Raw genomic sequence first — 13191 nt, 5'->3', positions numbered from 1 at the left:
GGATTTCTATGTACTAAGCAGTTGCTAGGAGACAGAGATATTTTCTTCAGGGGAATAGCCACTGGGAAGGTGCCTGTTCCTCCATAAGCAATCCATCAGTCATGCTCTTGAGGTGAGAGGATGGGTCATTAGAAAGAGGAGGGCCATTAGGAGTGGCCAGAAGACTAGAAAGGGAGATTGTGGTGTGCATTACAGAGGAATGAAAATACAAAGAGACCCATTGAAATGTATATTGATATTTGCTTTTTTCAAAAAAAGAATTTACTAAATAGTTTCTGCCTCCCAAGGCTTCCTCATCGATGTGGTTTCAGATGCTGTGTTGTGAAAGTGTCATTCTGGGAGTCCAGACTGTAAAGAAGGACATCTTAGTTTGCACACAGACATGCTGGGCACCGCATGATGGGATGGCTCCTTCTCTTCAGTGTCCCCTTAGTGCAGGGATTGCTTCCTGCCTGAATCTGCTTGTGTGAAGTCACAGATCCGGCCGTCCTTATGTGTCCTGACATTTGTTGTAGGTGGCAGATCTGGACCGCTGCCAGCTCTACCTGACAGTGTTGGCTGAGCTCATGAGTCTCCAGGTTAAGCTGGGCTGGAAAGCAGGCAACCCCATCAGCCGAGTCATTTCTCCTTTGAAAAATGCATGTGTTCGCCATCTGCAGGAGGCTGAGGACAGACAGGTAATCCTCCTGGGCTGAAGGTGTGTGGTTATGTCCAGGGAGGAATACCTATTTGATTGCTCCATAGTATTTTGTAATTATAAGGATTTCCTAAACCTGATTGTTGAGATTCTGCCTGTATGTGCTAATACTGTGAGAGCATAGTTGGAACGCATCAGGGCTTTGAATGTGTAATGAGGATCTATCTGATCTTTCTTTTTCTTCCTCTCCCTTCCCCTCCCTTTTCCCTCTTTCTCTTCTTCCCTCCCTCCCTTCTCCCTTCCTTCCCTTCCTCTCCTGGGATTGAACCCAGGACCTCATACGCCCTAAGCCAGTCTAAATATTTTTTTTACTTATGACCTCTTTTCATTGAAAAAATTTCATAAACTTTGGTATATAGGTCTATAAAATGGGAACACAAATTAAGCATTTGTAGATAATAAATCATAAATTTATTTTAAAACAGTTCTTTGTTATGCATATAGCTTAGTCTTTTTTTTTTTTAAGATGTATTTATTTATTATATGTAAGTACACTGTAGCTGTCTTCAGACACCCCAGAAGAGGGCATCAGATCTCATTACAGATGATTGTGAGCCACCATGTGGTTGCTAGGATTTGAACTCAGGACCTCTGGAAGAGCAGTCAGTGCCCTTAACCACTGAGCCATCTCTCCAGCCCCTAGTTTAGTCTTTTTTAAAGGAGAAAGCAAATCGTATACTAATGAGGTCGATATGCTTGTTTGTCTAACAGTACAATCCAAAGATATACTAACTTATGCTTACATGCTGAGGAACCATTGTAGGAACACATTAAAGTCTCTGTTTTCTCTAATTGGGCCTGTATTTCTGTAAGAGCTGAACTGTACACATAGCACTGCTTATAAGATACAATAGTGTCGGTCTGGGCCCAGGTGTGTCTGGTGTGTTCATTGGCTCTTTGTGGCATGAATTCAAAGTGAGAGTGTCTGTGTTCAGAACCAAGGCCGCCATGAAGTCCCACAATGAATATGGACAAGCAAAGCCATAAACACCTTAGACTTATCACACGTTTGATTTTTCAGGTAATTTTGGGTCACTGTGTATTAAAAACCTGACTATTGTCAGATTTTTCATGATCCCTCCCTTTAGCTATGAAACACTCGTGGGGTCACGACCTGAAGTTTAGAGTGCTTTTGTGCTCAGCCTGTGCTTTACCACTGAACTACGTTAGGGCTCCTGCCTCATCCTACTTAAACTAGGAGATAGATTCTTCCTAGGTTACCCAGGCTGACCTTGAACTCATGATCCTCTTGCTTTGGCCTCCTGAGCAGCTGGATTTATAGGCATGTAACTTTATACCCAGCAATTCTTAAGTCTTAAAATCAACCCGGTGCAAATATGGGAGGCATCTAGGACTTTTGGTCACCCTGGCCTAGCACAGACCCCTTTCATCAGCCTTAAATCACAGCTCCATGATTGGCTTTCTTCCTTGGCTTCAGGCTAGTTGTCCACCCTGTTCCCAATTATGTCCTGCCCTAGGGTAACCACCTAGAGCTTCTCTGTCCAAGCCTGTGCTTTTTACTTATCTGAAAGAGATGACTTAAGGGAAGTCACCTCTTGCTTAGGGTTTAAGAGGAAACAGTGTTAATGGTTGGGGAGTGGTGTGGTGCTTGGTATCAATGGGGTATGGGTGGAGCTCCTGAGCAAACCAGGAAGTATAGAGCTCCTACCAGAACCCTCTTCAAGGTCTACCCCCAGGGACCTGTTCACTAGGATTCCACAACTTCACAAACAGTGCACCCAGCTAGGGACTCAGGTGAGCCTGGGTGATTTTGCACTCAGACCATGAGCACCTCCTATCCGAGGCTTCCCTCTGGCTTGGCCCTTCCAGGAGAGTGAATGGTAGTACTCTCTGTTAGATAAAGGTCTCTCTACTTCTTTCATTTCCCCACTGACTCTTGTGCCTACACAGAGGTGTTTATTCCCTTCTTTACAGCTTGTGAAATTGTTTATGCAGATATGTCTGCACTGGATTTAAGCACCCGTAGGCAACTCTTAAAAGTAACAGAGAAAGGCAGAGTAGTTAAAAGCCTAACTTTAGAGGCTGGTCCCGGTGTTTGGACCCTGACAAAGCCAGGACATTGTTATTCACAAGCAGCCGATCTGTCCTATAAGAAGGTCTAGGCAGCTTTCATTGTAGAGGTTGAATTTTCTTCTTATGTGCTGAGTATTAGCTGTTATTTTAAACTCTGCAGAGAGCACACACTTCAACTTCTTTTATCCCACTGAAGTTGGGCTTCAACAGGAAGGGAGGCAGGACATGAGGTATGCATGCCTTAGGCTGAGACTAGATTGCCTTGCTTCAGGATCATTTCGTCCTCTGCAGGAGCTGACCCTGAGTCTTCAGGTGCAGAGAGCGGTCAGCATGGCCACCCTGGCAGTTCTGTGTGAGGCTGTGGACCAGCACCCCGTGCTGCAGCCTGACTTTCCCAATGCTGAGCCCGTGGACAGGTTCCTGTTAGCGCTTCCACTCAATCACATGCTGCAGAAGCCCCGTTTAGAGGAGCAGAGCATCAGTGTCTGTCCCCTGGAGAATGGCAGGTGAATGAGGAATGTCTTCATCAAGGGTTAACAACAATCCAGTGTTTGTCACATCGTGGTTGTTGGTGATGCCTGATGGTGCTCATGGTGCAGCAGAGTTGGGGAGATGAGGCCCCGTTTTGGAGGAAAGTGCACCATTAAGGCTCTTCATCTCCCTTCTCAGAAACCTGCCAACCTTTCTGACTTGGTTTTCAGCCAGTCTCTCATGGTTGTGGAAGTACCTTGCAAAAATTAATTCTGTGGGGTTGCTTCAGTATTTAGTGACTGGGCTGCTTGATGGTGACCAGGTATATGCCTTGTCTTGGTCAGTTCTCTCTTGTAACAGCTTATCTGAGACCAGGTAGCTTATAAGGAGACACTTAACAGTTTTAGAGACTGAAAAGCTGATGAATGTGGTACCAACATCTACCCCGGTCTTGGAAAGGCTTTGTGGTGCTTTACTCCTGACCGAAAAGCTCCTAAGCTCTGTCCATGAATTTGCAAGAGCCTGACTACTTTCAAACCATCCGGCCATTTGCCTCATAAGAAACAGCCCCATATGCCAAAGAAATGAAGTCAAGTTGGAAAACTGAGCCTTAAAAGTTTGTCTTTTGATGTTTTCAGTGTCTTTGAAGAATCATCATCTTCCAAAGGGTGGGGGAAAATAGTTGCACAGTATCTACACCATCAGTGGATCTGCCTCTCCTTCCTGCTGAGAAAGCACCACCCCCTTATTCCAGCCACGGAAAGAGACGTGCTGGAGTGCTTTCTCCCTGCTGTTGAGATGCCCGTGCAGACCCTGCAGTCAGCGCTGGAAGTCCTCACCGTCCTCCCTGCCAGCCGCATATTGCCTGTGTTCCGCTGCATGGAGGTGTTGGTTCCCAAGGTGAGATGGACAAAGGAAGGGTGAGTCGGGTAATGAAGAAGCAACAGTGTTGCAAAGATTGACACAGTGTGTTTTCACCACCTCTGCCAGCTCCTGCCCTCCGAGGAGATGCTCTGCATAGAATCCTTTGACGTGGCCTGGAAACTTATATCTTCCTTGAGCAACACACAGCTGACGTTCTGGCCTAATTTAAAAGCTTTCGTTCACTTTGTTTTCGATCATGAGATTCTTACCATTGCTGCAAAACTTAAGAGCCAGACGTACTTCAAAATAAAAGAGGTAATTTTTCTTTTTGCGGTTTGTGTGGTCAGTAGGACAAGAGAAGAGGTGTGCCTGTAACCAAGTGCTAGGGCTGCTGCCTTTGTTCTCAGAACATGTTCTTGCATGAGGGGAGGAACTCTGGTGACAAGGACAGGAGACTCAGATGGGGCCACCTGCCCTGCTGCTGTGACCAGATGGCTGACCAGACCAGAGCAGAGGTTGGCTTTGGCTCACAGTTTCAGAGGTTACAGTCTGCCATTGACAGGGAAGCAATGTGGCTGCCCCATCTGTAGCAGGAGAGGGAAGCAGTGGCTGCTGACACGCTGGTGTGTAAGGAGGAAGAGAACAGACCAAAGCAGGGCCAGTCTGTACTCCTCAGAGGTGTCGCCTCACAAAATATAACCACCAGATGGACAAAGGAATCAGAATATCTGAGCTGTGGGGACACTTAACACTCAGACCTCAGCTTTCCACCATGTTCAAGCAGTATTTAAGATCTTTAGTCACAGACAGGTGTGGAGGTGTATGCCTTTAATCTTAACACTCCGGAGGCAGAGGTTGTGGATCTGTGAATTTGGGAACAACACAGTCTACCATTATTGAGTTCCAGGCCAGCCTTGTCTACATAGTGAGTTCTAGGTTAGCCAGAACTATATAGTGAGGCCTTGTCCCAAAACAAACAATAAAACTTGACTCATCTGGCAAGTTAAGGACTGGTAAGCCAGGAGGCCTAGCTTTCCATCTGTAAGAATTGGGTGGCCTGGAAACACCGTCTCTCCCGTAGGGTGGCATGAGCTTGGTGCTGAGCTGAGGGTATGCTTTGACACTGACAGAGATGGCAGGTGCATGGCTGGCACCTTCTGTCCTTGAACTATCATTTTTTTAAAATCTTGTGTAGAGAAATAAAGGATTTTAAAGTCTTCTCCTCTATTAGATTCCATCCAGAGATTAATAGGGGCAGGCTGTCAGCCTTTGACAACATGACATCATTGTCTGTAGACATGTTAGGATATTTGTAGCTGTCCTAGGTCAGCTGCAACCATGAGCCCAGGTTGCACATGTCTGATCTAAAGTAGCCATGATATTCCTGCATGGAGGCTCCATGCAGCCTCTACATTGTTTTATATGAACAGGGCCTGAAATCTCCATAGATTTTGCTCTCCAGAGACATTCTAGAGATGGTCCCAGGGCTGTAATATTTTTAGCCATTCCTTCAGCAGGGGTGATGCCCCAATTGGATTCTGTCCTGCTGGAGTTTCTGGTTGTTTCCAGTTCCTGTTTGCGGTCTATGCTGCCCCTCCTGCCCACTGCGCACTGTGGGACACATCAGGAGACTGGTCTTGACCTCCTGGAGCACTAAAGTCCTGGTTTTGCCGGGAGGGGCTGCCTCCTCCTCCTGTGTCTCTGGCAGATGTCTCTCCTGGAGAATTCTGGATGGACGACTCAGCTGGGGTTACTGGACTTAGTGTACACTCTTGAAACACAAGGAATTAGCATGTTATGATCATGGTTCATCTGAAAACATTCCAGTAAGAGTTTAGCTTTGAGTTTTTCTTTTTTCTTTTTGGATAAGTTTATCACACAACTTACATTCACAATTTCAGCAAAGGAATGTGCTACATACAGAAAGAAAGTGCTCTTCAGCCGGCCCTGAGGGTTGTGCTTTCCATTTTGAGACCCTTTGTAGGGTGACATCAAAAGCTGTACACATTTTGCGTTTGATGTAGAGGGTTTGGGGCCAGGCTATGAGTTGCTCTTCTCATTCCTATGAGAAGGAAGGAAAGGGTTTTTGGTTTGAGGACACAGCCTATCGTGAGCAGTGGGAACATGAGGCAGCTGTCACAGCGCATCCACAGTCAGGAAATGAAGATGGATGCTGGTGCTCAACTTGCTTTCTCCTTTGTATTCAATGCAGGCCCCAGGCTGCAGAATGAGCCACCACATTCAGAGTGGATGTCTGGAAACACCCCCGTAGGCACTTAGAGACACCTGTCTCCTCAGTGATTCAAAGTCTATCAGGCTGACTGTAAAGATCCATCATCGCAGGCCAGGAAGGTTTCTTTCTTTAGGATCCATCGTCTGAAAGCGCTACTTTTTAGCAAAACTATTATGCTGTTAATTTTAGTCATTATTATACTGCTGATTTTAATTAGTATTATGCTGTTAAGTTTCTTTATAACTGACCTGGTCAAAGGTTAACCTGAGTGTTGTGTCTCATTTCAGATTATGTGCAAGATGATTGAAATGTCCTCCATGAAATCAGGTGTCTTCAATATTTTGATACGCCACTGCTGCCAATCTTGGCTAGCAGCTGCTCCTGGCGTGCCCCAGGGGTCATTCTCCAGTGCTAAGGATTACAGTGAACTTGTCCTGGAGGCTTGTGTGTTTGGAGCAGTGTTTAGGCGTGATCAGAGGTAAAAATGCCACAGTCAGCTTGTCACATATGGGTGGGGTTATATCTGTATTGAACATTCAGTCAGGCTGTAGTATTAACTTTGGGGATTTAATTTGCTGAGTCTGTTTCCTTTTTCTTCCCACATTTTTAAGACTTATTCAGGATGTCCAAACCTTCATAGAAAACCTTGGACAAGGCTGTGCAGCCAACTCCATCATTGAGAAGTAAGTGCAGCCTGTTTTTGTGTCTTGATGCAAGAGAGACACTCTACTTGATTTAACTTCTGTGATTGTCTTTATTCATAACATTTAAAAAAGATTCATTTATTCTTATTATATGTGTTTGTTTGCCTGCATGGATATCAGTGCACCACATGCATACCTGGGGCCCTCAGAGGTTGGAAGAGGGTGTCAGATTTCCTGGAAATGGAGTTAAAGAAGGTTGTGGCCCATCATGTGGGTTCTGGGAATTGGACCTGAGTCTTCTGAAAGTGTAGCTAGTGCTCTTAACTGCTGAGCTATCACTCTAGCTCTGTTATCCATAAATGTAATGAAAGTTTTCTCATATCTAGTTTAATGAGTAAGCTGTATTACTACTACTACTATTGCTGCTGCTGCTACTACTACTACCACCACTACTACTATTACTACTACTACTACAACTATTACTATTACTACTACTACTACTACTACTACTACTACTACTACTACTACTACGACTAAGTGTTTGATAAGCAACTTAAGAAAAGTCTGGGGAAATGCAGCCCATTGTGACTTCAGGATTGGCTTATGGCCATGGCATCCGGAGCTGGATAGCAAACAGATACGGGAAGTGAAGTAGGGCTGTAAACCTTAAGGTCCTCCCCTAGTGACTCCCTCCAGCTAAGCCCTACCTCCCAAGGTTCCATAAACTCTATAATGGGGCCACACCTTGCAAACATAGCTTCGACCTATCAACCTGAGAGGGATTTCCCATCCAAACCATAACACAGGCCTTCAAAAATGTGTTTAAAGGGTGCTAGAGCGATGGCTCAGAAGTAAAAGCACTGTCTTCTCTTCCAGAGGTCCTGAGTTCAGATCTCAGTAACCACATGGTGGCTCACAGCCATCTGTCATGGGATCTGATGCCCTCTTCTGGTGTGCAGGTATACATGCAGATAGAGTATTTATATACATAAAATAAATCAATCCTTAAACTATAAAATAAAATTTTGGTGCTGGAGAAATGGCTCAGTGGTTAAGAGCACTGACCACTCTTCCAGAGGACCCAGGTTCAATTCCCAGCACCCACATAGCAGCTCACAACTGTCTGTAACTCCAGTTCCAGAGGCTCCAACACCCTCACACAGACATAAATTTAGGCAAAAATACCAATGCACATGAAATAAAAATTTAAAAATTTAAAAATGAGTTAAAAATAATATTCTTTGTTCATATATTTTTTTTAAAATTTATTTATTTATTTATTTATTTATTTAATGTATATGAGTATGCTGTCACTCTCATCAGACACAACAGAAGAGGGCATTGGATCCCATTACAGATGGTTGTGAGCCACTATGTGGTTGCTGGGAATTGAACTCAGGACCTTTGAAGAACAACCAGTGCTCTTAACTGCTGAGCCATCTTTCCAGCCCCTTGCTCATATATTTTATTTATATTTTTACTATTTACTGTTAATAAGCTTTCAAAAATGTAATGTAGCCTAGTTCAAGTAAAGTCATGCCTTCAGATAATGCAGGCCTCTCCTCCTCCTTGGGGCTTGGGCTTTGGGTGGAGGGGTGGAGCAACCTGTATACTTTATTCTTTAAACCTTTATTTGGTTGTAAAACATATAGAATTCATTGTTACCATCTTAACAAGTAAATACATTATATATAAAAAATAGGGTGAATGAAAGGCCCTGGGTTTCTTTGTTTTGGGCTATTATGAAGCCCTTTCATTGAATAATTAACACAGAAAAGTTGATACCTAATCAATGTGTGTAGCCGGTGAGCACGGGAGAGCCATGTGGGTGTATTTCTAGGATGATGGTTCTTATCTAATTGAGCTTAAATATGTTTGTTATTATGTGTTGGAGGGGGGAGGGCTTGTGCCATGGCACACATATGGAGGTCAGAGGACACTCTGTACAGTTCTATCCCTCTACCTTTATGTGGGTTTGGAGTGTGGAACTTGGGCGGCCAGGCTTGCTTATCAAAAGCATTTTCCCCATGAGCCATCTTACCAGCCCTAAGTTGAAATTTTTGGAGCTTATCAAATACTTTTTATTCAAGTCTTATTTTCTCAACTTCTTTCATAAGCCTGCATGTGTGTTTGAATTATGAAAAGATTGTGAAATCATTTGTGATTTTAGAGTTTAAGGCCAACAGGTGATTGATGTGAATATTTATAACAAGTGTTCATTCCAGGGCTAGCTGTACTTTAAGTCATCTGCCATACTTCCCTAAATGTGAGCAGTTATAATTGTTTTCAAAAACTTTTACTTATGTGTGTCTGTGTATTTGTGTATGTGCACATGAGTACAGACACCTGAAGAGCCCAGAAGAGGGTGTTGGAGTTCCAGGAGGTTGTGAGCTTCATGATGTGGGTGCTGGGAACTGAACTCATGCCCTGTAGACAGCTAGTTAATTGTTTTTAATTTACTTATATGCTGGGCTGGTTTAACATAGTAGTCAGAGTGTCACTTTCAAGTGGGTCTTGCCAAGTGCTTATTGTTACATTAAAGTGATATCTATTAACATTGGAAGAGTTCATCTGAGATTCGGAAATACCAACAGTTTCAGTTTGATGCAGATGGGCAGATGTTCAGAGCACATGGGAACTACCGTATAGTAGAAGGCAGAGACAGGCCCACATCAATCACCTGTTGGCCTTAAACTCTACAATCACAAATGATTTCACAATCTTTTCATAATTCAAACACACTTGCAGGCTTATGAAAGAAGTTGAGAAAATAAGACTTGAATAAAAAGTATTTGATAAGCTCCAAATATTTCACCTTAAGGCTGGTAAGAGTTGTGAGCCCATACTCTTCTTCTTGTTCCTCATTCTCACACTAGGGTCTGGGGACAGGTGTGTGTGTGTGTGTGTGTGTGTGTGTGTGTGTGTGTGTGTGTGTGCATGTGCGTGTGCGCACATGCATGTATATGCTTGATATCTGGGTGGATCTATTCCCATTCTGTGCTTTTCTGTGGAATACTTTGTTGTTGTCTGCTGTCTCCCAATTCAAAAAGGTATTTATTTAATATAGACCTATGTAATTGCATGTTTCAGGGGAGGGCTTGGTACTTGTGATGGCATTTGGTTCAAAACATGGATGCATTTTTTTCTATTTCTAAAACATATTAACACAGTTTATCATTTTATATTTTAAGCACTAAGAGAGAAGATTATTATGTGAGAATCTGTGCCATCAAATTCTTGTGTCTGCTAGATAGCTCCGATGTGTCCCACAAGTTGTTCTTAGAAGATCTTACCATCAAGCTCTTGGATAAGGTAAGGAAGAGCCTTCATCCTGCTTCGAATTAACTCTGCCTTCAGCAGCCCATGGTCTAGAACTTGCCCTGTATTTTACCTGAACATGTGGAGACATGGAGTATTTCTAAACACCTTTTATCACAGAAAGCCCGGTGGTGACGTTCTGTGGTCTTGATTAAGGCTTCATTACTTAGTACCTGTCTACCTAAGCTTCTCAGCTTTGGTTCCCTTGGCCCTGTAGCCTTTACCTATGTATTTTTGGTTGCCAGTCCAGACATGTTGTGTTTCCTGTGCTGCATGCACACACACTGTGTATGAAATTATGTAGACATACAGGAAGGGGGTAACCTGAGAATCCCTCAAACACTGCTGTATTCATTACTTTTTCTTCTTTTTTTGTCATGAAAAAAGACAGGACAAACACACCTTAAGGAAGGAAGGGTTTATGTTGGCTCCTGGTTTGCAAAGTGCAGTCCACCATGACCAGGACGGCTGAGGCAGCCATGATGAATCCATGGTCAAGGAAGCAGAGAGAGGTGAATGTATGTGTTCAGCTTACTGTCTTCTCTGGTTAGTCTAGGACTCAGCCCATCAAATCACACAGCCCACATTTAGAGTGGGTCTTCCCACCTCAACCTAACCTAAAGCCTCTCTCACAGACAAGCATCTTGTCTCTTCAGTGACTCTACATGATGTCCAGCTGCAGTGTTAACCAACAGTTACTTGTCTTAAGACTCATTGCTATCAGGCTCATATTGGGTTCCTGATGTTTCTGTTGGATTGATGAAAATTTCTTACTCATAGGGTAAAAATTACCAGCTTTTCTGAGCTTGCCAGATCACCTGCCAAGTCACCTATGACCCTTACAGTGTCTGAAGGATGGGTTGCATAAATCTGGGAGAAAATAGAAAGGATGGCATTGAGTGCAGTCAGTATGAGAATGGAACCTGGGGTCTTGTATGTACCAGGCGATTGCTCTACCAAAGAGCTGTGTCCTGGTTCTTTTATTCCTTAAATGGACAGAGTTCTGCCCTGCTGCCTGACCTTGTAGGTACTTGAGTGACTACGGAACCCACTTAAGTCACATGTCTTGTTTGTTTGTTTGTTTTTCAAGACAGAGTTTCTCTGTATAGCCCTAGCTGTCCTGGAATTCACTCTGTCAAGTCACATGTCTTAAAACAGAACTGTTCACAAACTTTGTTTTCTGAACGAAGAAGGCCAGCTTTGGTATATAAAACCTAGAAATTATTTTTCATGGAGAAAAAACTGTCCTGTCCTTCCTTGTGGGAGCTGGATGTGGGGGGGCTGTTTCAGAGGAAGGTAGTGTTTCATTGGCTACCTTGAACCTGATTAGATCTGAAAGTAGAGGAGCAGAACATTATCTAGAAAGGTCTCCGAGAAGTGGAGGCATGCCCACCTTTGATGGAAAATGGTCCCAGAGATGCTTGACTGACTTTTCATCTTAAAGGAATCTGACAATATGTATAACATTCTTCAGTGGCTTCTTGGCTCAGCAGTGACTTGGTGACAAAAGTCACCCTTGAGGGGCTGAAGCTATCTATAGCTTCGTAGTAGAAAGGGACTCCCTGGGCTCAGACTCTGTGAAGGTGAGCTGCTTGGTTTGTTTTGCTGAAAGCCAGAAAGAAAAGCTCTGTGATGCAGAAGGACATGGTGCTGCCACCTTGTGTCTAGAGGTGGTATTGAACGGTTGCCCTCCTGGTGACATTGGAATTGAATTGTAGTTCAAATTCAAATAGGACAAAGGGGCAGAAACTGAGGACTATGAAATGTTGCTTTATAACCCCTTTCAGGTTTGAAGTTGTCACAGATACTGTTCTTAGTCACAGATGGAGTAAGAGGCTTACCCTGATCGATTCCCGCCCTTTCTCTTCAGGATGAATCGGCATCCAGGTCCAGAATTCGATACCATGAGAACTCCCTCCAGCACCGGGTGAAGAACCGTGTGTGGCAGACCCTGCTTGTCCTCTTCCCTGCATTTGATCAGGTGGGATTGTTCTCATGTTCTGTGTCTTAGGGTTTCTATTACCGAGAAGAAACATCATGACCAAAAGCAAATTGAGAAGGAAAGAATTTATTGAGCTGTTCATCACCAAAGGAAGTCAGACCAGAAACTCAAACAGGGCAGGAACCAGAAGGAAGGAACTGATGCAGAGGTCATGGAAGAGTGCTGCTTACTGTCTTGCTTCCCCTGGCTTGCTCAGCCTGGTGCCTGATGGAGCCAGGACCACCAGCCTAAGGGATGGCACCACCCACAATGTGCTGGGCCCTCCCGCATTGATCACTAATTGAGAAAATGTCATAAGTGGATCTCATTGGAGGCATTTCCTCAACTGAGACTCCTTTCTCTCTGAGACTCTATCTAGCTTGTGTCAAGATGTAAAATCCTTTTCATTAAAAAAAAAAAAAAAAAAATCTGTGTATGAGAGAGGCAAAAACAGAGAGGGAGAACGAAGGGGAGTGTGAGAAAGAGACAGACACATGGATAGAAGCTGCCAGGCCTGACAGTCTGAGTTCAATCCCTGGGACCTATATCATGGATGGAGAGAATGGACTCCCAAAAGTTATCCTGACCTCTCCATTTTGTGTTCGTGCACACACACACACACACACACACACCTATATACACACCCATACACACACACACTCTAACTAAGTGTAGTTTAAAAATATGATTATTTTTGCCATTTTCCTACCAAAATTTTCTTATCAAATTTACCAAAAAATTCTTACCAAAAGATTCTACAAAAATCTTCTTTAAGAATGATTTTCCTCAGCTGGGTGGTGGTGGTGCATGCCTTTAATCCCAGCACCTGGGAGGCAGAGGCAGAGGTAGGCGGATTTCTGAGTTTGAGGCCTCTGAGTTTGAGTTTGGTCTACAGAGTGAGTTCCAGGACAGCCAGGGCTATACAGAGAAACCCTGTCTTGAAAAACCA

General features: G+C 43.9%; 1 protein-coding gene across 2 annotated transcripts in view; it reads left to right on the top strand.

The window, feature by feature from the left end:
• Positions 1-13191, top strand: part of Tarbp1 (TAR (HIV-1) RNA binding protein 1) — a 53447-nt gene that overhangs the window by 26062 nt on the left and 14194 nt on the right. For both annotated transcript variants that reach the window (XM_031341838.1, XM_031341839.1), the window contains exons 14-21: positions 516-677; positions 3023-3237; positions 3841-4102; positions 4193-4381; positions 6587-6777; positions 6911-6982; positions 10135-10255; positions 12132-12242. In XM_031341838.1, coding sequence (XP_031197698.1) covers positions 516-677; positions 3023-3237; positions 3841-4102; positions 4193-4381; positions 6587-6777; positions 6911-6982; positions 10135-10255; positions 12132-12242 — 1323 coding nt within the window. The remainder of the gene's footprint in view (positions 1-515; positions 678-3022; positions 3238-3840; positions 4103-4192; positions 4382-6586; positions 6778-6910; positions 6983-10134; positions 10256-12131; positions 12243-13191) is intronic.

This window comes from Mastomys coucha, unplaced genomic scaffold, assembly GCF_008632895.1.
Source record: "Mastomys coucha isolate ucsf_1 unplaced genomic scaffold, UCSF_Mcou_1 pScaffold22, whole genome shotgun sequence".
NCBI classification, from domain to species: domain Eukaryota; kingdom Metazoa; phylum Chordata; class Mammalia; order Rodentia; family Muridae; genus Mastomys; species Mastomys coucha.
This window is presented reverse-complemented; position numbering and strand designations above follow the sequence as displayed.